Below are 26,943 nucleotides of genomic sequence, written 5' to 3'. Positions count from 1 at the left end.
AGGAAAAGCAAAGGCCATCTTGGTGAAATGATCCGTCACCACGAGAACATCAACAGATTTGTTGTCTCCCTGCTCTGCTGTCCAGAAATCAATGCAAATCAATTCCATGGGCTCTGTGGTGTGAATGTTCTCCAGAGGAGCACGGGCATGAGGCTCCGGCGCCTTACCAACAATACAACGCTGGCAGTTTCTGACATAATGCACAATATCATGCGCCATGCCTGTCCAAAAAAACCTGTGTCTGGCCAGTGAGAGTGTGCGTGAGCGTCCTTGGTGACCTGCAGCATCATGTATGCCATGAAGCACTTGTTGTTTCAGGCAACCTGGTACAATGAACTGGTAGAGCTTGTTGTTCATGTTGTGATCTCTTTTCACTTTAAATAGCATTCCATCTTGCAGTTTGAGTTTGTTCCAGTGCTTGAGCAGCTTGATTACACTACGAGGCTCCTTTGTAAGCTCACGTTTGTCAGGTCTCTTGTGTCTCTGGACATAATAAACCACTCTACTCACGGTGCTGTCCTGCTCCTGCATAGTCAGAAGGGTGCTTTTAGGCAGAGCAGTGGCACCATCCTTTTCTCCAGATGAGGGATGACTCCCGTCCCCATTACACGGCTTGTCCCGCCAGAGCAGTGTGCATCCAAGAGGGCGGAGATTTCATGAGATGTTAACTTGCCCTGGGAGAGTGGGTGAGAGAGATCAGAGCTTGGTTCAATATCTGTGTTCACAAATTGACAGTTGTTTGTGAATCTGAAAGCGTCTTGAACTGTTTCATCCATTACACCATTCAGTTGATTTAACAAAGCATGGTATGGCTCAGTCACAAGGCGATGACTGACACTAGACTGGACAAAAGGCTCCCTGCTGAGTGCATCTGCCACTACATTCTTAGCCCCTGGCACATACTTCAGATCGAAACTATAGGATGCCAGCTTCGCTACCCAACGCTGTTCACATGCATCGAGTCTTGGTTTGGTGAGTATGTATGTGAGCGGGTTGTTGTCAGTCCAAGCTGTAAAATGACGCCCTTTCAACCAGTAATGGAATTTGTCACATACTGCCCATTTTAAGGCTAAAAACTCAAGCCTGTGCGCGGGGTAGTTCATCTGGGAGTGTGAAAGTGTCTTGCTCGCAAAAGCCACCGGCCTCGCCATGTCACTTCCTCTGGGGATCTGTGAGAGTACTGCTCCCAACCCATCGAAAGACGCATCCACAGCTAATATGAAATGGTCATCAAAATCAGGGTGAGCTAATGTTACACTTGTAAGCAAGTCATGCTTTAAAGTCTCAAATGCACATTTGCATTCTTCAGTCCAGTCTGATTGTGTGAGTTTAACATTTACAACTTTCTTTTTAGGATGTCTCCCTCTCTTTTTAAAGCACTGCGTGTCTGGCTGAGAGATGAGCTTAAACAGGGGCTTCGCCTTGGCTGAACATCGCTCAATAAAATGTTGATAATACAACACCATACCCAAAAATGATCTGATTTTCTTAGGACAAGGAGTGACGCCATCGGAGTCCATTAAATCAGACACTTGCACATCAGTGATGGCCTGAACTTTCTCAGGGTCAGTACAGACTCCGTCTTCACCTACAATGTGGCCCAGGAATTTCACAGACCTTCTCAGAAAATTACATTTCTTTGGTGAGAGCTTCAAATTGTGGGTCTTCAACCTGGAAAACACCATCTCCAGCCGGTCGAGTGCAAGCTGCTCTGTTGGAGCAAAGACCAAAAGATCGTCAAGGTAACACAACAGACTGGTGAAGTTCTTGTCACCGAAAATCGACATCATCCGCATAAATGTAGCGGGACTGTTTGTGAGGCCTTGGGGCATGCGATTGTATTCGTGGAGTCCGAATGGTGATGAGAATGCTGTATACTTTTTGTCTTCCTCATGTAGTGGCACATTGTAAAAACCGGATGTCAAGTCCATGGTGGAGAAGAAAGCATTTCCACCTAGAGCAGCAAGTGCATCCGACTGATGTGGGAGAGGATGAGCATCTTTTACTGTCCTGGCGTTGAGCCATCTGAAATCATTACAGATCCTGGGGTCGCCATTTTTCTTCCACACAAGTACTAAAGGTGATGCGTACTCACTGTTAGACTGTCTTATTATGCCACTCTCCTCCATGTCATTCAGGGCTGTCCGCAGCTTCTCATAGTGACTTGGTGGTATCCTCGCGATAAGGTAGACGAAGCGGTTTGTCGTCAACCAGACGGATCCTGTGAACAAAATCTTTTGCCAGACCACAGTCCATCTTGTTCCTCGAGAATATAGACTCATGTGCTGTGATGATGTTGAGCAGTTTGTTCTTCCACTTGAGAGACACTTCACATGCACTTAGGTCTAAATCGTTCAATCCCAGGTCCCTCAGAATGGTGGTCAACTCCTCTTCTGACTGTAGAGGTTGTTTGGGGACGTGACAGGACTGGGCACTAGACTGGACGTTACACTGGACACTTTCAACCTCTGGGAAATCCTCCACTGCAATGCATGGGGACACATCAGCAATTTTTGCATTCCTTCTCATTGTCACAGGGCGATTAGTGGGGTTAACTAATTTAACTGGAACTAAGCCATCACCAAATAGGGGTGCTATGACTCGGCCGACCAAGATCTGTTTAGGCCTGGAGTTAGACTGAGTGGGCTCTATGACTACGGTACTACCCACAGACACCATGGCCTTGCTAGGGAGTTTACCCCAAACTAGATATTCACTCTGTGGCTGCAATGTTACACTGCCTGTAAGTTTGGCTGTACCCACTTTGTCTGGCACAATATCACCTTTCCACCTATCTGTGTTAGAGAGTAATGACAAAAACTGGAAGGATTCATTCATCCCATCTCCGCTTGGCATGGTCATCAACTTCCAGTAGCCGACGGTGGTCCTCAGTAAAGTCAACAGCGGTTTGATGGCATTGCTGCCAAGAATCAGTTCTTCTGTCTGACCAGGCACAACCAAAACAGGGATCGTCATTTTACATTAATAATCGGAGACTGTGACATCATATATCCCTTTGGGGGTAACTCTGTGACCTCCACATCCAACAACAACGACATTATCTGCTGAAATCTTCATCAAGTTAGGATTGGCTTTCGACAGGTTAGCTTCAGCTGCTTCGCTTATGGTGCATGCCATAGAGCCGCTGTCAATCAGTGCTTTCAGCGTTGGGCCATTTTCTACAGACACAGGAGTATAGAACAGACTGTCAGTCACAGGGACGTGCTGTAAGGATTGAAAAATAACTTGTCTTGTCAGAAGGGGCAATACTTTTTTGTACCTCGTATACAGACTCATAATCCTCAGTATCACAAATGGGAGGCTGACTAATTATATCTACACTGCCCTCCCCCTCGCGCAGATCTGTTAGTTTCCCTGATTAGACGGAGGTAGAGTAGCCCGTGACACAGGACAGTTGCGTCGGGAATGGCCGGGTGACAGGCACTGAAAACACAGGCGATGCTCACGGCAGTGGACTAGGGCAGAGTGAGCTCCATCGTTACAGATAGCACAAGGTAAGGCATCTAAGCCATCAAATCTTGGGAGTCTGGCATTGCGTCGACCTGAGTTAGGCTGTCGTACGCATGAATTGCGAATTAAAACTTTCTCCAGCATGTCGATCACTCTCTCTAGATTAGCCTGGTCTGTAGATCCACACTGCTGTAATCCAGAGTCATGGCAAGCGACAGAGGTTGCATTAACATCAACTTTGCAAACATTTGCCTTATCAGTCCTAACACAACATGTCGAACTAGCAGGTTTGAAGCTGGACTCTGATTTATGGGCATTTAACACAGCTTGCACTTCATGGGCTGACCACTTGTCAATGGACTTAGATCGAAAGGTCAGAGCCAAATCTTTACTGGGACAATGGCGGATGAACATGTGTGCAATCTCTGTTCCTGGATTATCAAATGATTTGCCTTGCTCACTCAAGCATTCAGAGGCTACATCTGCTGCTTTGTTTAGCCTCAACCAGTAATCGTAAGGCTCTTCATTCTCATTAGGCAAAGTGGTGTAAAAGTCAGAGAGGGAACTGGTGAGTACTGACTGCGACTGAAATGCTTACGTAGCAGACTGTAAATAGCATTGGGGCTGGTTTGGGTGTCAGACTCGCTGTTCCTAATCCAAAATTTTACTACGTCTTTTGCTCTGCCCCGCAGGTGAACAAGTATCTCCTCAACATGTTCGGCAGTATGCATGTTTCCCTTCTTAACAAAGGCCCTCATCAGGTCTTCCCACTCCTCAATGTCAACTGAATCAGATCCATCCCCTCTGAAGGAAGGAGGCTCTTTGACGTTCCTGTGTGTGACCAAGTGAGCCTGGGATAGATCCATAGTGTTGGAAGGTCGAGCCAAAGCGGTACTGCCAGTATGCAGGTTGCTGTGTGTGTCTGACCCCAGGCTAGGTGGGTTAAGCCGAGATATAATACTGTCGGCTATCTGCTCTCCAATCATTTGAGCAATTGAGCCTACTTGATCTAACAAGTCAGGGGCAACATTTTCAGTGTGTGGTGTTGAACTAGTGACTGGTTGCCTATGTGGGTGACGCATATCAGTAATGTCAGGGGGATCAGTTGAAAAGTCAACCCTATTCGCTCCTAATGCAACGTTACTGCCCACAACAGGACTATCAAGAAAGGAAGCAGGTATCTGTAGTACACCCCTCCCCCTACCAACAGAAGCTGGAGTACGAGCCGGCGAATAGAGTTCAGTGTCGCTCATTATGACTACACTCTAAAACAATAATAGCAGAAAGGAAAAAACAAAACAGATCAACTAACAAGGGAAACCTGACTCAAAAATAATAAAAAAAAATAATCAGAGCAGAGTTAGAGTCCTTTTCAACGTGCAAAGGATAATACAGAGATGTCCACTTCAGGAAAACACAGTCCACGATGTCCAAACAAAGCCACAGCTACAGCGGTCCGGCAGGCAGATGTCCACTCACTCAATGACACAGTCACGGCACCAATGTAACGGTCCTCTTTGGATCAGTCTCACTATATTGTGTATGTGGAGCAGCATCTGCACATGGGGAAACCAAGCTGAATCAGGATAGGCATGTCGACATCACGGACAGAGACATAAACAGCCCACAGCAGTTATCAGAAGTTCTGCTCTGTTTATTAAACTTGTTCAACTGTGATCGTATAGTGGAATGGTTATTTTTAACAAAAGTACAGTAATATATGTTTTACAATACTTTGTCTACTTCACAGTAAAATGTAAAATAAAATAAATTAAATCCTCAGCTTCTAAGGCATTTCTGCTGTAGAAAACAGAAGCTATATGAAACAGTACAGTGTCTTCAACACTGGAATATAGCTGCTATAGTAACATTTATACATTTGTCATATAACAAAAGTCAACATCAAATTCAATTATCAGTTACCTGCACATGGGGAAACCAAGCTGAATCAGGATAGGCATGTCGACATCACGGACAGAGACATAAACAGCCCTACACAACGCACATTAAGTCAGATGGAGGAATAGCATTAAAAGCCATAAAACTAATGACTCACTCGACGCCAAACAAACGGCATTCATCTCTAATTTACTTCACAACAAAAATACAGTAAAATAAAATATTGTGTGAAGGGCTTTAGAGCATTTTGGCTAATATTGTCTCTGCAGTGTTTAACATGCGACTTACCACAGCAGTTATCAGAAGTTCTGCTGTGGATTACCCAGAAATCGTTATTTTTAGCGCCACAGTGCAATGTGAAAATGACGCCAGCAGAGGGCGCTGTCCCCATTTATGCAGCAATTTAAAAGAACCCATATACAACCCGTTACACTTACACTTACACAGCCAGTCCTTCAATAGCCTATAGCGCGTTGGTATCTTTATTACTTATTTCTCTGCATTGAGTGACAACCCTCTCAAATATAAGACACACAAACAGAACAAATAAAGTCTCAGATTCACTGTCTGTAATTGCAAAATTCTTGCTTACTTATTGTGACATGATAGCAACCCTTCTGCTGTGATAATGCAACTTCAACTACGCTATCAATATCCAAAGTAGCCGAACGTCATGTCAACTATCGCGTTTGTCACGTTTTTTTCTTGAAGTTGACAGTAACATATCAAAAGTTTTTAATTAAATATAAAGAAGTTATACAAATTTAATCCTTACTGTTTTCTCTAAGGAACTTAGCTCCTTCCTTAGGCACTGGATGAGGTCTGGAAAATGACTCTAGGGGCAGCGTGCGTCCAACACGTGTTCCACAACAACACTAGGCTGCCCACAGATGCGCCTGCCTAATAATCGGCTTGATATACTTGGATATTGGCCGATGCCGATTATGTTAAAAATGCAAAAAATCTAAAGTGTCTAAAAATGCTAAACCCAACTTTTATCGAGCTATACAAAGTAAGGATAACAATACTAGCCTAAAAATAACGTCCATATGTCATTGTAATGTGTGGTCATCACTCTAAAAAATCCCAAATAATAATTCATCTGGCTCCTTTTCTTGTTGGACGAGATTGACGATATGAACGAACAACATGCATCTCATCTTATTCATCTGATCATTGTTCATGATGACTGATTCATTCATGTCAGTCACGGCTCACGAACAAGATTACCAGTCCTTTACATTGAAGTTTGCTCACGACATGAACAAAATGACTGACTAGCCCAGTTGAAGGGGTGTATTTACTCAGAGGGTCCAACCATGATATGCTTCGTCTCAGCCGCACTCGAATACTATTAGCTCATGCTAAAGTCAGTCTTTAAAACAAACACAAAGGAAGACAAATGGAATTTGCATGTCTAGAAAAGTACGAAGACACTTTAAAATAGTTTAAACACCATAACAGTTGGCAGCACAAATGGCAAATCTTTCGACTAAAGTATATTTAGATTTTGAAGCAAACGTACAGGACGCGTAACACAAATCTCATGATCAGCAGAGTGCTCGAGCACTGTACACACGCAGTGTAATGTGCAATCACATTGTGGCACATCTTCCATAAACTGGTTCCTGGAGTGCCATCTTAACTGATGTTCACCACAATGGTCTTCAATCATTTTTAAATATTCATAAAACTGAGAATATGTTTTGTGTATACTTATAAACTTGTCTTAATGCATTTCACCCCTGTCTCTCCATGTTGAACGTGATTGGCTCACATGCCAAACTGAACGAATGACATTCCTCCATCTCAATCAGTTGTTCAACAGATTTTCGTTCATGAGTCATTTGCAAACAAGTTTTACATTCAGTATATTTGAAAAGTGGCTGGTATAATTGGGCATTCACCCTCCACTGTGGCTGGTGGGCAAAAAAGTTAATTTCATATCCTGAATTTCCCCACTTGATCTGCACAGGTTGAAAGCACTGAATTCTGACACAATGTACAGCATTAAAACAGATGAATTACTTCACTCAAACACATCATATTTACATATGAAATGAATCACTATATCCACAACATGTATGTAATATTATTACTTGCATCTGCAGAGTCAATGAACCGAATGAACAGGTGAACTTGATCTAAGTTACGCACCTGGTCATAATATGTGTAACGCGCGTTGTGAATGCGCTGTTTCTGTAAGAAACACAATATACACTCAATGCAATATCCTGCACTGGCTAAACACAAAAAATGAATATCAGTTTCTAAAGTATGAAGAATTCAGAAAACAGCAGACTAACTTCTAAAGTGTCGCTTATACTCGAGTATATTATTTCAGGAACTCAGGTTTTTACAACAAGGACAGTTGTTCAGTATTGTGTATGCAGTCTGACTTTTATATGTTTGATACATGTTTAAGAATATTTGTTTAAGTTGGGTCTATTACAGTTCATCACGTTTTTTGGCATTTTGCACGTTATCGTCAACTAAAATATAATTTTTTTTCAGTGACAAACGTTTTATGTAATTTTAGATTTGAGTAACACTTAAAATGACATGATGAAATATATACTTATTTTAAAGGACATATTTGACAAAAGACTGAAATTATAACAAAAAATGATTTCAATCTTACAGTCACTTGCAACATGTTGAAGTCCAAAACACATTCAAATCCAATCTGCTGAAGAAGTTTCAGTGTTTGTGTGAGGGAACAGCAAAGCAGGAAAACCCAACACTCCTGAATGAGATCTACACAGAGCTCTACATCACAGAGAGTGAAAGAGGAGAGATCAATAATGAACATGAGGTGAGACAGATTGAGAAACAGTCTAGAAGAGCAACAACAGAGGACACACCAATCAAATGCAATGACATCTTCAAACCTTTACCTGGACAACACAAACCCATCAGAACTGTGCTGACTAAAGGAGTTGCTGGAATTGGAAAAACTGTCTCTGTGCAGAAGTTCATTGTGGACTGGACTGAAGGGAAAGCCAATCAGGACGTCCACTTCATATTTCCACTTCCTTTCAGAGAGCTCAATCTGATGAAGGACAAAAAACTCAGTCTTTCAGATCTTCTTCAGGATTTATTCAGTGAAACAAAAGAAATGGAAATATCCAGAGATGAACATAAAGTTTTCTTCATCTTTGATGGTCTGGATGAGTGTCGTTTGTCTCTGGATTTTCAGAGCAATGTGAGATTGTATGATGTCACTGAATCAGCCTCAGTGGATGTGCTGCTGACAAACCTCATCAAAGGGAATCTGCTTCCCTCTTCTCTCATCTGGATCACCTCCAGACCAGCAGCAGCTGATCTCATCCCCTCTGAGTGTGTTGATCGGGTGACAGAGGTACGAGGCTTCAATGACCCACAGAAGGAGGAATACTTCAGGAAGAGAATCAGAGATCAGAGTCTGGCCAACAGAATCATCACTCACCTGAAGTCATCAAGAAGCCTCTTCATCATGTGTCACATCCCAGTGTTCTGCTGGATTTCAGCCACTGTTCTAGAGAGACTGTTGAGTAAAGCAGAGAGAGGACAGATCCCCAAGACTCTCACTCAAATGTACACTCACTTCCTGATCATTCAGACAAACATCAAACATGAGAAGGACTATGAGAAGAAAATTAAAAACAGAGACATGATCCTCAAACTGGGGAAACTGGCTTTTGAGCAGCTTGTGCAAGGAAATCTGATCTTCTATGAGGAAGACTTGAGAGAGTGTGACATTGATGTGACAGAAGCATCAGTGTACTCGGGATTGTGCACTCAGATCTTCAGAGAGGAGTTTGGGTTGTATCAGGGGAAAGTGTTCTGCTTTGTTCATCTGAGCATTCAGGAACATCTGGCAGCTCTATATGTGCACCTCTCCTTTACAAACAGCAACATTAATGTGTTTGAACAAATCATCAAACAAAGACTCTTCTCCAAAGTTTTAAAGTTGATGAAACAGAATTCATCAAAACAGGTTTCTATGCTTGACCTGCATCAGACAGCTGTGAATGAGACTTTAAAGAGTAAGAATGGACATCTGGATCTCTTCCTTCGTTTCTTTCTGGGTCTCTCATTGGAGTCTAATCACACTCTCTTACAAGAACTGCCGACACAGACAGGAAGCTGCTCCTACAACAAAGAGGAAACAGTGAAATACATCAAGCAGAAGATCAGGGAGAATCACTCTTCAGAGAAATCCATCAATCTGTTTCACTGTCTGAATGAACTGGGTGATGATTCACTTGTGACAGAGATACAAGATTATCTGAAATCTGGAGAAATAAAAGAAACAAAACTCTCCTCTTCACAGTGGTCAGCTGTAGTGTATGTGTTGATGACCTCAGAGCAGAAGATGGATGTGTTTGATCTGAAACAGTTTATTGGAGCACAAAATAAAGCAGATGAAGTTCTTCAGTATCTGCTGCCTGTGATGAAAGAATCCAGATCAGTTCAGTAAGTAGCACTCACAATAATCACAACATTGTTCAAACATCATCGCATTTAGGCTACAAAGGGGAAATCACACTAAAGTCATTTATCAGGACAGGTAGCTGAACATTCACAATGCTTACTACACCAAAGAGATTTTTGTGAGGTTATTTTGAGATCAGAGGTCTGATTGTGGTGTAATGACTTGATAGGGAATTGAATGTCATGAGGTACAGGACTGACAACACTGTCTTCAGTTCAGAAAAGTGTCTTCAGATCAGAAAAGTGTCTTCAGATCAGAAAAGTGTCTTCAGATCAGAACAGTGTCTTCAGATCAGAACAGTGTCTTCAGATCAGAACAGTGTCTTCAGATCAGAACAGTGTCTTCAGATCAGAACAGTGTCTTCAGATCAGAACAGTGTCTTCAGATCAGAACAGTGTCTTCAGATCAGAACAGTGTCTTCAGATCAGAACAGTGTCTTCAGATCAGAACAGTGTCTTCAGATCAGAACAGTGTCTTCAAAGTGTCTTCAGATCAGAACAGTGTCTTCAGATCAGAACAGTGTCTTCAAAGTGTCTTCAGATCAGAACAGTGTCTTCAAAGTGTCTTCAGATCAGAACAGTGTCTTCAGATCAGAACAGTGTCTTCAGATCAGAACAGTGTCTTCAGATCAGAACAGTGTCTTCAGATCAGAACAGTGTCTTCAAAGTGTCTTCAGATCAGAACAGTGTCTTCAGATCAGAACAGTGTCTTCAGATCAGAACAGTGTCTTCAGATCAGAACAGTGTCTTCAGATCAGAAAAGTGTCTTCAGATCAGAAAAGTGTCTTCAATTCGATTCTAACAGGAACCAGAAGCCACTGAAGAGAAATGAGCAGAGGTGAAACATGAGATAATTACTGAAAGGTTTAAAGGTTTAAGGTCATGTCATGGGTGAATTGTATTTAACATTGCTCCTCTGTAATGACTGTATTTTCCCTAAAAGTGTGTATCACCTGGTCACTATCAGGTGAGGAAACATCATGGACAGACAGATATACAGCTGCTGAAGTGAGAGGGAATTATAGCTGTTCAGAAAAAGTTATGCAATTTATTTTTAATGAGTGGACACAATCCTTAAAAACAGCAGCAAACTGCTTTCAACAATACTTCATAACAGGCTTCTATAACGACATCCTCTATGTAGAGCTGGTCATGGGCAATTTATTTTTCTGATGTTTTTAAGTTGACAGAACATGTTAAAACTACGGCTGTCAATCGATTAAAAATTTTAATCGAATTAATTACATGGTCTCCCGATATATATATATATATATATATATATATATATATATATATGCATTACATTCTTGTAGCAGAAGAGTTAATCATTGATAAGACAATACAAAAAGCAGCTTTAGAATACAATGTATTGATTATTACCATATTGTTGATCATAAATCAATCATTGGCATACAGTTCACAGCAATCCATTACACAAGTGAATTTATCAATCAGAGATTTATTATGATTTCTTTAAATTAATGCTTACAAAACTTTTACTTCTAGAGCCAAGAGGTATATTAAAACAAACAACATCAAAAAGGAAAATAAATAAACAGTTTAAATACAAATATCAAATTGTTTACATATTTCAATACACTTTACAGCTTTCTTGTTACTCAAATTGGAAATTGTTCTTAGGTATTGCTGAACCTCTGAATTAAATCTAATGGTTTATAACCACCATACTTACATTTATGAATACTAAACTTTGCCAACAAAAGCAGAACATTTATCAAATAATATTCATTATGAAGAGACATGTCATAGCTTAAAAAAAACAGAATAAAACCTTTTCAAAACAAAGTTAAACGCTGGGAATAATATGATGTCTAACAATCCTGCAGAAATCAGAGCAAAACAAGTCGAGTCGGGACAACTCCAAAATAAATGAAAAAATGTTTCCTCCTGCAGACCACAAAATGTCAGAATATATCCACATCACAATTAAATCTCTCTACAAGAAAATAATTAGTGAGGTAGTACTTATAAATAAGTTTGAAGGAAATTTATTTGATTTTAATTGTGATTAGATATTTATGGGGTAATTTCAGAATTTTGCACCATCTCAATCCATCCACACCCTGCGTCAGACATGCTTGTGTCGCGTCTCGGGTGCGTTGCATCAGAAACATAAAATGTTTAGGTCACTGTGTCAAGTTAAATATGGTTTAATACTCAATTTTTAAACCCATCTTGAGATCCCTTCGTGTGTTTTGAACACAAGAACGCCTACTGATGTGTTTTCTTCACTGTAATAAAGTGTGCGTTGCTCATACAGCTGAAGTTTCACTTACTGTCCTCTGGAGTAAACAGGTGGTACTACAAGCATTTTTCAGGAATCTTCCTAATTATGGTCTGGGGGAAGTGCGATTTTAAAATGCGCTAAAAAATTTAAACGCGTTATTTTTGTAAAATTAATCGCACTAAATTAACGCGTTAAATCGACAGCCCTAGTTAAAACACAACAGTTAATGCAAACATTTAATTCATGAAATTCTCTCTCGCTGAATGCTTAAAGCAAGTTGATATAGTCATTATTATGTTCACTACTGCAGATATCATAAACAGATAAGTGAACAATAGCTCAAATCTTTAGAGATCAGAGTAAGTGTTCAGTATATTTGTATGTGTTTTCTCCGTTTTAACACTGTAAAGTCGACCTTTTCACTGCACATGACAAACGACCTCCACATTAATTTCCTCTGGAGAGTCACACAGGGGGTGCGTGGAGTGATGACCCATCTGCGGATGTGGAATTTTGGGATCTGATTTGAGAATTTTTGATCTGATTTGAGCTTTGCAAGCATTAAAAATGTTGACCTCGAGCGACTATACCGTATGCAACACCCGACCAGATGTGATGTATTCCAATCAAATCTATGTGTGCAAGGGGAGAATTATTAATACTTCTTTGTTTAACTTTATCATGAACACTAGATACTTGCCAAATGTGTAAATAAAAATGTACTTGTAAAAATGCATGATATTGGTAAAGTAATTATTCATTTAATATTTATAGTATATTAATTTTAATATTGTCTCTATGTTCCCTCAAAATATGGGCCTCATTTGTCCTGTATGTGTAACGATCCCCGTGTTCTCTGTTTTCCGCTTCTGTCACTTTTTGCACTCCATAGGTTCACTTTTGTCCCTTGTTTAGCTCCACTGTCTCACTAGTCTATTGTTAAAAAGAACTACACTTCCCAGTATCCACCTGTCATCATCACTGCCATTTTGTTCATTGTTCTCACCTGTGTCCCATTTAGACATCACTCCCTGTGTATTTAAGCCCTGCTTCTTGTTCTTTCCTTGTCTGTCATTGTATGATGTCAAGCCTGGAATGTTTCCCCTGCCCGAGTTTACTCGTTTATGTTTTGTTTCCCCATCGAGGGTTTTTCCTTTGTGTTTTGCCTGTTTACCTTTTTAATAAAAGTCTGCATTTGGATCCGCTTCTCCTCGCTGCCTCATTCGTTACAGAATGACAGACCACATGGATCCAGCGGCTTTACGTGCAAGCTGCTAAGCCTCAAGCAGGGAGACCGTTCGGTGGAGGACTACACCCACGATTTCCTCTTGATTGCGGGTGCCACTGACTTCCCTGACTCCGACCTGGTGGCGTTTTTCCGGGCCAACCTGAGTTGTGCGCTCCGGGAACGGTTGCCACCAACGACGTACGGTTGGAAGCTCCAAGACTTCATTGAGGAGACTCTGCTGGTCTGCGCTTCACCATACACTGTGGATGTCATCGAGGAGTGCCCGGCCACTCCTCCCACAGTGTTGGTACTCCATTCGCCCGTGGTTCGTCCCTTCATGCCTGCCACGGCCAGCGAGCCAGTACGGTCCACTTCGTCTGCCCGGAGGAGGAGGAGGAGGAGGAGGAGGAGGAGGAGACGACGACGACGACAGGCTTTCGCCTCCCGGCTCACGCCTATCACTGTGAGCGAACCAGTACCCACGCATATCACTGTGAGCGAGCCAGAGCCCACGCCAGCTACGGTCAGCAAGCCAGAGCCTGCCCCGGTCTGCGAGCCAGAGCCCTCGTCAGCTACGGTCAGCGAGCCAGAGCCCTCGTCAGCCACGGTCAGCGAACCCAAGCCAGTGCATACCACGGTCATCCAGCCAGAGCCTGTCGCCTCAGAGGTCAGTGAGCCAGTGCCTGACGCCTTGGTCGTCCCTGAGCCAGCGCCTGTAGCCTCCGACGTCAGTGAGCCAACGCCTGTAGCCTCGACCGTCCCTGAGCCAGCATCTGTGGTCTTATCCATCCCAGTGCCAGTAGCCATGACTGTCCAAGAGCCAGCACCAGTAGCCATGACTGTCCAAGAGCCAGCACCAGTAGCCATGACCGTCCAAGAGCCAGCACCCCTCGAGCCTCCCAGGGCTCCTCCTTCCGAGCTTTCCAGAGCTCTGCCTTCCGAGCTTCCTGAGCTTTCCAGAGCTCCGCCTTCCGAGCTTTCCAGAGCTCTGCCTTCCGAGCTTTCCAGAGCTCCGCCTTCCGAGCTTTCCAGAGCTCCGCCCTCCGAGCTTTCCAGAGCTCCGCCTTCCGAGCCTCCCGAGCTTTCCAGAGCTCCGCCTTCCGAGCTTTCCAGAGCTCCGCCTTCCGAGCTTTCCAGAGCTCCGCCTTCCGAGCTTTCCAGAGCTCCGCCTTCCGAGCTTTCCAGAGCTCCGCCTTCCGAGCTTTCCAGAGCTCCGCCTTCCGAGCTTTCCAGAGCTCCGCCTTCCGAGCTTCCAGGGCTCCGCCCCTCGAGCTTTCCAGGGCTCCGCCCCTCCATCCTCTCGAGCCTTCCAGGGCTCCGCCTCTTAAGCCTCTCGAGCCTTCCAGGGCTCCGCCCCTCCAGCCTCTCGAGCCTTCCAGGGCTCCACCTCTCGAGCCTTCCAGGGCTCCGCCTCTCAAGCCTCTCGAGCCTTCCAGAGCTCCGCCTCTCAAGCCTCTCGAGCCTTCCAGGGCTCCGCCTCTCAAGCCTCTCGAGCCTTCCAGAGCTCCGCCTCTCAATCCTTCCAGGGCTCCACCCCTCGAGCCTTCCAGGGCTCCGCTCAAGTCACTCGAGCCTTCCAGGGCTCCGCCTCTCGAGTCTTCCAGGGCTCCGCCCCTCAAGCCTCTCGAGTCTTCCGCGGCCTTTCTCCCAGAGACTCCCGAGCCTCCTACGGCTCTGCTCCCAGAAACTCCAGAACCTTCTAGAGCTCCGCCCCTCGAGCCTCCTACGGCTCCGCCCCCTGAGCCTCCTGCGGCTCCGCCTCCCGAGCCTCCTACGGCTCTACCCCCAGAGAATACAGAGCCTGCCAGGTCTTCGCCTCTGAAACCTCCCACGGCGCCGCCTTCCAGGTCTCCGCCCCTAAAGCCTCCTATGGCGCCACCTCCATCGGCCCCGCCGCCAGAGCCTTCCAGGTCTCCGCCTCTAGGGCCTCCTCCCAGGGCCCCTGACCCTGTTCCTGACCTGTGTCCTCCTCCCAGGCCTTCTGACCCGGCCCCTATCTTGTGGCCTCCTCCCAGGCCTCCTGAACCGGTCCCTGTCCCGTGGCCAACTCCCAGGCCACCTAAACCTGTCCCTGTCTCGTGGCCAACTCCCAAGCCACCTAAACCTGTCCCTGTCTCGTGGCCAACTCCCAGGCCACCTAAAACTGTCCCTGTCTCGTGGCCAACTTCCGGGCCATCCAAACCTGCTCACCTATTGTGGCAGCCTCCCAGTTCACCTAGACCTGCCCTTGCCCAGTCAATACCTCCCTGGCCTCCTAAACCAGTTCCTTCCCGGTGGAGGATTCCAAGACCACCTGACCCTAGCCCGATATCACAACCCCATAGACTGCCTGCCTTCCCTCTCGGCCTCCCGGATCTATCTGACTGTCCCTTGTATCTCCATGGACTGCCTAGTTGCCCCAGTGAACTGTCTCATTTCCCTTTTCTCCTCCCTGGTTTGCCTGTCTGGCCCCTGTGCCTCCATGGTCTGCCTAATTGCCCCTTGTGCTTCCTGAATCCGTCTCTGTGTCTCTTGTACCTCCTTGATCTGTCCTTGTGTCCTGTTCTGTTTGTTTTTTCTTCCCCTCTTCTAGCTCCCCTCGCCTGGAATATTTTTGTCTTTTTGTATGTCAGTTTGTTGAGACCGTCTGGAATCCGGTCCTTTTGAGGGGGGGCTATGTAACGATCCCCGTGTTCTCTGTTTTCCGCTTCTGTCACTTTTTGCACTCCATAGGTTCACTTTTGTCCCTTGTTTAGCTCCACTGTCTCACTAGTCTATTGACGAGTTTACTCGTTTATGTTTTGTTTCCCCATCAAGGGATTTTCCTTTGTGTTTTGCCTGTTTACCTTTTTAATAAAAGTCTGCATTTGGATCCGCTTCTCCTCGCTGCCTCATTCGTTACAGTATGCATAGCTATTTATTATTTGTATCACTGTTTAGTGCAAGAGATGCACCTCAATGGGGAATACGATATATATGATTGTTTATGTTGCTAATATATAACAAAAATCTTTTGTAATTACAGTAAATGTGTGATTTTCTGTACATGCAAAACATACATATTAAAAATCACATCTATGAATTTCTGCTTCGTATTTGCTGAATTATGATTGTTGTAGCTGTTATTTATCATAACAATAACAATAAAACAGTATCAAAATAAATAATTCTGTTAATTATGTCTAGAGAAGTGAATATTAATCATGTATTTCATTGAATGCACTGTTGCCTTTCCATCAATAACATCAAGGTTACTGTTGTAACCTCTGTTCCCTGATGGAGGGAACGAGACGTTGTGTCAAAGAAGCGACACTAGGGGTCTCTCTTGAGAGCCTTTTGCATCTCTGAACTTTGAGAAAAGGCCAATGAGAAATTGGCAGACAGAATTTGTATGTCCCGCCCCCGGACATACGGGTATATAAGGCGGGAAATGTGTCATTCAGGATTTGTCTGAGAAGCCGACGATGAGGTACGGCATTAACAGTGGTTTGGTTCAGCGACGTGGCCGGGAGGACACAACGGCTCATTCCCTCAATCAGGGAATGAAGGTTACAACAGTAACAGTAACACGTTGTGTCGAAGAAGCGACACTAGGGGTCCAATTTCAATCACACCATGCGCTGAAATGTGTACGTGCGTTTCTGACACCGGTGCAGGCAGGTAGCTTGCATGCCAAAATGACAGGCTGTGCCAGACAGCATGTACCCTTCCCCAATGCCCCACAAAATCGCCAAACCTTCTGGTTCTTTACGTCCCGATAGGGGTATCAAGGCGATGTGCCAAGCATGGGAGCAAGCCGTGCCAGCCGCGCCTTTTCTCTCTCTATGTTTCTCGCATAGAGCTAAAGCAGCTGGGGCCATCTTAACGCTATCATACACATCAGGGAAGGAGTTCTTTCCCTGTTCTTTCATGGGGGAAAGACCCTGCGGAGACCACACCTGCCAAGACTGGGGGAGGCAAAGGATGGTGAAATACATCACATGGGCTTTTAGGTCACATGTGGAGAATGGTGCGGTGGTAGATCCTACCTTACCGAGAGGGAGGAGAAGCTACAAACACGGCGACTGTGGATCCGTGAGGACTACCCAAGGGAGACGTGGGTCAGCTCGCAAGGGGACCGTACCGCAGAAAATACACACAGGGGGATAAGTCCACATAGGTGTCTTGACATGTGGAGCACCTATGCCAGTGCAGGGTAGATTGATTACCCGCATTGGTCTTGGTTGGCAAATTCCTCCGCTGAATTCGTGGACCAGAGGGCTAGGGAGGAGTCATCCAGGGAGTGTAAGTGGTCCAGTAAGTGGGATCTCCTGGGGTAAGAGCGCACGGTATTACCTCGGTGGAGAGAAAAGGCGCTAGGTGCAAGCGGTCCACCTGGTCAGTTGTCACCACGTTACCGAGTTCTACCGGCTCTGACCTGAGAAAACACGGGACGAAACTGACTCAACCCTGAGATTGTAAAATCTTGTAAATGTATTGGGTGTTTCCCAACCTGCTGCTCTGCACATGTCTGCTAGGGAGGCGCCTTTGGCCAGTGCCCACAAGGATGCCACACTTCTGGTCAAGTGTGCTCGAACCTGCAAGGGGGTGGGAATAGCCTGGGTGTGATAAGCCAATGCTATGGCGTAAAACACCCAGTGGGAAAGCCTCTGTTTGGAGACAGAGTTCCCTTTCCGCTGTCCACCAAAGCAGACAAAGAGCTGCTCAGAACGTCTAAAGCTCTGCGTGCGGTCCAAATAGATACGCAAAGCACATACCAGACACAGCAATGAAGGGGCTGGGCCTGGGCCTGGTCCCTCCCGTGGCAGTGCTTGCAGGTTCACTATCTGGTCTCTGAAGGGAGTCGTAGGAACCTGCGACAAGCGATCAGTAAGGCTGTCTTTAAAGAGAGGGCCTTGAGTCCGACTGATTCTAGCTGCTCAAAGGGAGGTCTCTGAAGGCCCGAGAGGACCACAGAGAGATCCCAGGAGGGGAACAGGCTTGGCCGGGAGTGATTCAATCTCCGGGCGCCTCTTAGGAACCTTAAAACTAAGTCATGCTTACCCAAAGACTTGCCGTCTACTGCGTCGTGGTGGGCCGCGATAGCGGCTATATACACCTTCAAGGTGGAGGGGGACAGCCTCCCCTCTAACCTCTACTGCAGAAATGAGAGCACTGACAGGACTGCGCACCCCTGTAGGTCTTCAGTGTGGGAAAAACAACAATTTGCGAACAAGCGCCACTTCAGGGCGTAAAGTTGCCTGGTAGAAGGGGTTCTGGCTTGAATGATTATGTCTATGACAGTAGGTGGTAGGCCAGCTAGATCTTCCGCATCCCATCCAGTGGCCAGACGTGGAGGTTCCAGAGGTCTAGGCGCGGATGCCAGAGCATGCCCCGTCCCTGAGAAAGAAGGTACTTCCTCAGGGGAATTTGCCAGGGCTGTCGCAAGGAGCACAACCGGTCGCTCTGAAGAAAATTTCTGAATGAAACAGACGCATTTCCTGCCTTAAATACCCGTATGTCCGGGGGCGGGACATGCAAATTCTGTCTGCCAATTTCTCATTGGCCTTTTCTCAAAGTTCAGAGATGCAAGAGGCTCTCAAGAGAGACCCCTAGTGTCGCTTCTTCGACACAACGTCGAAGTGAGTGACAGATGGAAATAAAAGAGCTTTTATAAAAAAAAAATAAAGAACAAAATACAAACCAAAAACTTTCACATTAAAATGAACAGCACCAACATGAAATTAATAAAATAAACTAACAAAACACAAACCAGGGACACAGACTAGGAATGACTGACTAACCAAACTCTAAAAACGACCTGAAAGACACAAGAGAGTAGAAGCGACAATATGTAGAGGCAAAGCACATGAGGAACAGGTGATGACAATCAACACAATGAGGACCAGATGAGGATGTGTGGCAAGGGGGAATGAGGAGAGGGAGTAAGGAGAGCACATGGCTGACACAACTAAGACATGAGCTCAAAACAAATGCACACATGGACCAAAACATGCAGAACTCCAGAACAAAACAAGTTTGGCAGTCCAGACCAGGTCTTGACAGTAGAAGTACTTAAACAATTTTTTACAAACGCCTATGAGCAATCAACATTTTTTTGGGGGCCATATATTTTTTCGTTTTACACAACAGCTGTACTGATAAGCCTATACTAAAACGTATAGATTAACACACTGTTATCTTGTAATTTCTCTCTCAGTCTGATGGGCTGCAATCTGACAGAGCAAAGTTGTTCAGCACTGGCTTCGGTTCTCAGCTCAAACTCCTCAAGTCTGAGAGAGCTGGATATCAGTAACAATGACCTGCAGGATTCAGGAGTGAAGCTGCTCTCTGATGCACTGAAGAGTCCTCAATGTACACTGGAAATACTGAGGTTTGTGTTTGCAGATTCATTAGTGCATTGGAATATACGTTATGAATATATTGTGGTTCATAGCTGTGGTTACTTTGTACCAGTGGTCGACCGATATGGGGTTCTTAATGGCCAATGTAATACCAATATCCAGAGTGCAGGGTGACCGATAGATCGATACAAGGCCGCTATTTCACACAATTTATTATAGTAACAAAATAAAATTGCTAAAAATAATAATTATAAACTCTTATTTAGCACAATATTTATTGAATTTCACACAAAACAAAAAGATAATATTGAATTTTAAATGGTAGATAGCATTTTCTTCAGATTTCTGTTTAGTCATCACATTTTAGTCATTTTAGTAATTTATTGATGAAAGTGAAGAAATTGTTATATACTTGGAAGGAAATAACAGTACATACAGTAGTCCAGCAACCATGAATGGCATGTCCACATTAGCAATCGCATTTACTCAAGAAATACAGAATCAAACCAATTGTACAAACAGTGTATAGTGAATAAGAAATGTACTCTAAGCACACATGAAGCGCTTTTATCTTGGGCTGCAACCAAAAATGTAGGCAGCTGATTTGCTACCTAATCAGTTATTGGCTTAACTGACAGCTTTTTTGAATTAATTGAACATTTAAGGAAACTGATATCCGAACAGTTTGAAAAGCACCTTATTTTCATCGTACACTCGTATACAGACCCCAGAGGTAGCATTTTCCTGGTTTCAGACGCAGCCTTGAAGTTGCACTCACGTGCTCATGCGGATCCATCTCCTGACAGTTTAAACAGCCTGTATCGCCTACTTCATGATTTGTGAGTAAGAGGATCTTTTTATCCTGATGTTTTTGATTCTGGCTGATGGAATACTCGCTTCAGAGGAAAATATTAGATGAGCTTTTGACGGGAAGAAAACACCGGATTCTCTTGAGGTTCGTGAATGACATCTGTTTAAATGAGATATGTGCATATTTGCAGACGGTATATAATATACATTTTAGTGATATTTGCCTTTTATCATAAGAAAAGTTACAGGGAACTGTTGAGGACTGTTAGAATATGCGCATCATATGAAGAAATACGAGCGTTCAACAGGATGCTGGATATGCTCAAGTTGTGTAAAGTTGGTTTATTGGATATGCGCATATTTGCAGACAGTAAATGATAATAGTTTGATTGATATTTGCCTTTTTGTCACTAGACAAGACAGCTACAAGTTACAGGGAACTGTTGAGGAGAGAGAGGGAGAATGAAACAGGCAGGAACTTTAACATGAACTCAAACGTGTCTTACACTGTTTCTCACCGAAATATTATTGTAGTTACACGATGGCATGTAACAACAAAACAAACTGCAAACAGGAAGATTTTCAATGCCAAACAGGGAAATTTATCGGCCAACGCCAATCATTAAAAATGTCAGAATATCATCCGATTTATCGGCCTTGGCGATTATATCAGTCGACCACTACTGTGTACATGTGGATGGGCTCCCTCTGCTGAATCTGGTTCCTTCCAAGTGAATCAAGTTTTTCTGACATCACAGTTCAAAATTCACAATATCACAACATACATTTTTGACCAGCTCTTTAGGACAATCTTCTTAAAATATTCAGATGAGGAAGAAACTTGCTGCAGATATACAGTAGAATTTGATTTGATACCACATAGAAACAAAAAAATACACAGAAACAACATGAAATATGATATAATAATAGTAGTCAGTGAGACTGCAGGTAGGTGATATACTGTTTAATATATATCTCAATAATGTTCTGCATATTTTATGTATTTATCAATATTTGTGTATTTGCTCTGAAACATCATAAGAGTATTTTTTTAATCAGAGGGAACATCATTTTAACCAAACAGCCGTTGTAGCCAAGTAGATTCAAAATATTTTAAGCAAGACATAAATTGTGTTACAAGTAATGAAAGCATGTTTTCCACACAGTTTTTCAGTAAACAAAGAAGGATGAATGATGTTTATTCATATTACAAAACATTTCTGTGAATGAACACAATGAACAAAAACAACATCTTCACACACTTGTGTTTTGGAACACAGTCAGGTTGAATATTATTGTAATATATGAGTGAATTATTATTAGTATATTAGTATATATAGAATTATTGTATAAAGAAGTGAAATATTTCTGACATATATTTCACCTGGAGCCTTTAGTTTGCTGGGATGACATTTGAGTTGATGGAGTACCAGAGGACAGTTTCAGATAGAGTCTCACAATTCACCTCTAGATTGTGAAGAGCACTTTACAAACTCCTCAACGTCGGTCTCACATGAGGTTATCACTCAGAATCTGACAGTCTGATATCAACTCAAATGTTCCTCAGTTCCTCGACACAAAATCCATCTTAGGAACAGGGAAAAGACAGAGCAAAATATAATAAAAATACAAACCCAAAAGAAGAACACAAAACAGCAATATCTTTAACTAATGCACAGTGAGGAACAAACGACTGAATAAAAATGTGTTTGAAGAAATGATTTTTCATCGTGGCTGGATTTCTGCAGGTGTCAAATGAAAAGTGATGTAATGAGAGTATTGCATTTATACATTGTTCCTCTATAGACCTTATTCACAGCAGTGCCATCTTTGATTTTTATGTGAATTACAGTGAGGCTGCAAATACATGATACACGATTGTGAGTTGTGACAATCAGATGTTGTGTTGAGTGATAGTGTAACGGGTGTGGGGCAATCAGGGGAAGGCAGACGGGAGGTTGGATCTAAGTGCGGCTTTATTTACAGCGATAAATGAATAAAAACACAGGAACAAATGAAAAGTCCACAATGGGAAGAAAATCAAACTCAAACACAAAATAACACACAGCTGGTGGGACAGACAGCGAACATCCACGAAGGGCAGGGGTATCCTCGAACGAACCAGGGGAACGGAGAGAGAACAATGAGAGAACATCAGTATGAACAAGCAACGTCAACATTCAACAACGACCGACAAGGGAATGGAGGAACAAGCAGGGTTTAAATACACAAGGACACAATAAAGACTAAAAGAGACACAGGTGAGAACAATGATGAGAGCAGGCAGTGAGGGATGCCGGGAATTGTGGGAATTGTAGTTTTCTACAAGGACAGTGAGACTCGGGGCGGACAACAAGGAAAACGTGACATGGAATATGATCAGTGAAGGGTGAAATGGAAAACACGGGGCAGACAACAAGGAATCGTGACAGAATCCCCCCTCAAAAGGACCGGATTCCAGACGGTCCTAAAATCAAAGACAAAAACAATAAAAATGAACAAAGAACACAGGAGAGAGGGGGTAGCCTTGGGAAGAAACAGACAGGCCAAGGGGGAAACAAGGGGCACCAAGACAGTTCACGGGGGTACAAGGGGTACGGAGACAATCCACGGGGGCAATTAGTCAGTCCCCGGGGGCACAAAGGGCAGACAGGCAGACCAGGGAGGCCGAAAGGGCAGGCAAGCAGTCTATGGGGGTGTGTGACATGTTCAGGAGACCTGGGAGGTGGCCATAGGACAGGGACAGGTTTAGGAGGTCTGGGAGGAGGAGTGGCCGCTGAGGGAGCTGGCGGAGCCAAGGAGGACTTCTGAGGTGGAGACGAGGGCGGCTCGGGAGGCGGAGACGAGGGAGGCTCGGGAGACTCAGGAGGCGGAGCTGAGGGAGGCTCAGGAGGCGGAGATGGGGGAGGTTCTGGAGGCTCAGGAGGTGGAGCCAAGGGAGGCGGAACCATGGAAAGCCCTGGAGCCTCAGGAGGCGGAGCCTTAGGAGGCTCGGGAGGCGGAGCCGTAGAAGGCTCTGGAGGCAGAGCCGTAGGAGGCTCGGGAGTCTCTGGGTGCGGAGCCGTAGGAGGCTCAGGAGTCTCTGGGTGCGGAGCTGTAGGAGGCTCGGGAGTCTCTGGGTGCGGAGCCGTAGGAGGCTCGAGAGGCGGAGCCGTAGGAGGCTCTAGAGGCGGAGCCCTAGAAGGCTCTGGAGTCTCTGGGAGCAGAGCTGTAGGAGGCTCGGGAGGTGGAGCCGTAGGAGGCTCTAGAGGTGGAGCCCTAGAAGGCCCTGGAGTCTCTGGGAGCAGAGCCGAAGGAGGCTCGGGAGGCGGAGCTGAAGGAGGCTCTGGAGGCGGAGCCGTAGGAGGCTCTGGAGGCGGAGCCGTAGGAGGCTCGGGGAGAAGAGCTGTGGAAGGCTCTGGAGGCGGAGCCGTGGAAGGCTCGGGAGGCTCTGGAGGCGGAGCTGTGGAAGGCTTGAGAGGCGGAGCCCTGGAAGGCTCGAGAGGCTTGAGAGGCAGAGCCCTGGAAGACTCGAGTGACTTGAGGGGTGGAGCCCTGGGAGGCTCGAGAGACTTGAGGGGCGGAGCCCTAGAAGACTCGAGAGGCTTGAGGGGCGGAGCCCTGGGAGGCTCGGGAGGCTGAGCCGTGGGAGGCTCGAGAGGCGGAGCCCTGGCAGGCTCGAGAGGCGGAGCCCTGGCAGGCTCGAGAGGCGGAGCCCTGGAAGGCTCGAGAGGCTTGAGAGTCGGAGCCCTGGAAGGCTCGAGAGGCTTGAGAGGCGGAGCCCTGGAAGGCTCGGGAGGCTTGAGAGGCGGAGCCCTGGAAGGCTCGGGAGGCTTGAGAGGCGGAGCCCTGGAAGACTCGGGAGGCTTGAGAGGCGGAGCCCTGGGAGGCTCGAGAGACTCGAGAGGCGGAGCCCTGGGAGGCTCGAGAGGAGGAGCCCTGGAAGACTCGAGAGGCGGAGCCCTGGGAGGCTCGAGAGACTTGAGAGGAGGAGCCCTGGAAGACTCGAGAGGAGGAGCCCTGGAAGACTCGAGAGGAGGAGCCCTGGGAGGCTCGAGAGGAGGAGCCCTGGAAGACTCGAGAGGCGGAGCACTGGGAGGCTCGAGAGACTTGAGAGGTGGAGCCCTGGGAGGCTCGAGAGGAGGAGCCCTGGAAGACTGACGAGGGCTCAGGCTCGCTGACCGTGGCTGACGAGGGCTCAGGCTCACTGACCGTGGCTGACGAGGGCTCAGGCTCGCTCACCATGGCTGACGGGGGCGCAGGCTCGCTCACCATGGCTGACGTGGGCGCAGGCTCGCTCACCGTGGCTGACGGGGGCGCAGGCTCGCTCACCGTGGCTGACGGGGGCGCAGGCTCGCAGACCGGGGCAGGCGTGGGCCGGGAGGCGGAAGCCCGTCTTCTCTTCCTCCTCCGGGCAGACGAAGTTGGCCGCGCTGGCTCTTGGAAAGCAACTGGCATGGGAGTGAGCTTGCTGACAGGTGGAGCTGGCGTGACAGGAAGCGCCATGGACGACTGGAGAGTCACCGCAGGGGGAGGAGAGGTTGGGTCCCCCTCAGCAACGCCCACGGCGAACGGTGAGCCACAGACCAGTAACGTTGCCTCCATGAAGTCGCGGAGCTTCCAGTAGCGCGTTGCCGGTGGCAAACGCTCCTTCAGCCAGTCGCTCAGGTTGTCCCGGAAGAAGACCACAAGGGAGGAGTCAGGGAAGTCTGAAACGTTTGCCAGAACAAGGAAGTCGTGGATGTGGTCTTCTACCGGTCGGTCCCCTTGCTTCATGCAGAGCAGGTGATAATTCACACGTTGCACCGCTAGATCCATTTGTGAGGTCGGTCGTTCTGTAACGGGTGTGGGGCAATCAGGGGAAGGCAGACGGGAGGTTGGATCTAAGTGCGGCTTTATTTACAGCGATAAATGAATAAAAACACAGGAACAAATGAAAAGTCCACAATGGGAAGAAAATCAAACTCAAACACAAAATAACACACAGCTGGTGGGACAGACAGCGAACATCCACGAAGGGCAGGGGTATCCTCAAACGAACAAGGGGAACGGAGAGAGAACAATGAGAGAACATCAGTATGAACAGGAAACGTCAACATTCAACAACGACTGACAAGAGAATGGAGGAACAAACAGGGTTTAAATACACAAGGACACAATAAAGACTAAACGAGACACAGGTGAGAACAATGATGAGAGCAGGCAGTGAGGGATGCCGGGAATTGTGGGAATTGTAGTTTTCTACAAGGACAGTGAGACTCGGGGCGGACAACAAGGAAAACGTGACATGGAATGTGATCAGTGAAGGGTGAAACGGAAAACACGGGGCAGACAACAAGGAATCGTGACAGATAGAGACTGTTTGAGCAATTATGAGTGCTTTTAGTTTTACTCTCTTTAACATGAGCGCTCTCTGTGTCAATCAAAAACATCAATATCTCATCATCAGTCACTCATACCAATTTAAATCAGATTAATGTTGTCACAATACCACTAATAATAAATATAATTGTTTAACCTTCAATAATGACACCACGTCTTCATGCATTTGCTTAATAATTAGTGATTTGTGTTACAGTAAAACTCAAAGACAGTAAACAGACCATAGATATGAATGATTTCTCACTGGAGCAGTTTTAGAGCTTGTTAAGAATATATTTTTCTTATTTTTGAATGTATCTCTGCGGTGAGTGATGCTTTCATGGTTTTTACTGGTTGTCAGTATGTCACAATGGCATTTTGATATTGACAACAGAACTATTAATAACTGTTTCATTATTTTTGAACTTGGGCCTGTTCAACCCTTTACGCCACTTTTAAGTGGAATTGCGAAATTTTTAATTTGTTTTCATAGAATTAATTTTTTGTTGTGACTTTTAAGTCAAGCTGTTTACACCATTTGTAAATGTACGTAAGAGTTCTATTCATCCATGCAGAACTCAGTGGATTTGTGATTTATTTTTGTAGATGAATATTAAAGATAAAATAAACTATTACACCATTCTAAGTAGAAGTTGATTTTATATGTGAGTTTTATAAAAATGCTAGCTGCACAATATTAAATGCATTAAGCTGAAGACATATTTTAGTTACTTTGTTTACTTAGTTATTTTTGTAAAAAAAAAAGCTGATCGGGACATCCCTTGTTGAAACTACAGTATACAAAAAAACTCCAGACTACATGAGTTGTGGAACATTAGATTGGATCTAGAAGCTTTATACAGTGCATGTCACTGAACAGATGGTACGTGTATCCCTTACAGCCTCACTTTCATTCCCATTGTGATTGTGAATTATGTTATGAATGCATGTATTGTATATTATATTTATGACTCCATAGTGATTCTATTTATATCCATATTATTTTTATATGAAGTGTCCGTAACACATTATTAAAGGTGTTATAAATTAAGGTTCGGGAGGATCTTGTCATGTTAGCCCTGTCAATCATAATGCAAGCACATATAAGCAGCTGCTTACATCACTCCCTTGATGATTATTCTGGCATC

General features: G+C 45.0%; 1 protein-coding gene across 4 annotated transcripts in view; it reads left to right on the top strand.

The window, feature by feature from the left end:
- Nucleotides 1-26,943, top strand: part of LOC127650635 (NACHT, LRR and PYD domains-containing protein 3-like) — a 106,026-nt gene that overhangs the window by 9,823 nt on the left and 69,260 nt on the right. For 3 of the 4 annotated variants that reach the window (XM_052136196.1, XM_052136197.1, XM_052136198.1), the window contains exons 5-6: nt 8,014-9,828; nt 19,501-19,674. The exons of the other annotated variant lie outside the window; for it this stretch is intronic. In XM_052136196.1, coding sequence (XP_051992156.1) covers nt 8,014-9,828; nt 19,501-19,674 — 1,989 coding nt within the window. The remainder of the gene's footprint in view (nt 1-8,013; nt 9,829-19,500; nt 19,675-26,943) is intronic. 4 annotated transcript variants of the gene reach the window in all.

This window comes from Xyrauchen texanus, chromosome 10, assembly GCF_025860055.1.
Source record: "Xyrauchen texanus isolate HMW12.3.18 chromosome 10, RBS_HiC_50CHRs, whole genome shotgun sequence".
Taxonomy (NCBI): domain Eukaryota; kingdom Metazoa; phylum Chordata; class Actinopteri; order Cypriniformes; family Catostomidae; genus Xyrauchen; species Xyrauchen texanus.
The sequence above is the reverse complement of the archived record's forward strand: the minus strand, read 5'-3'. Positions and strand labels throughout refer to the sequence as shown.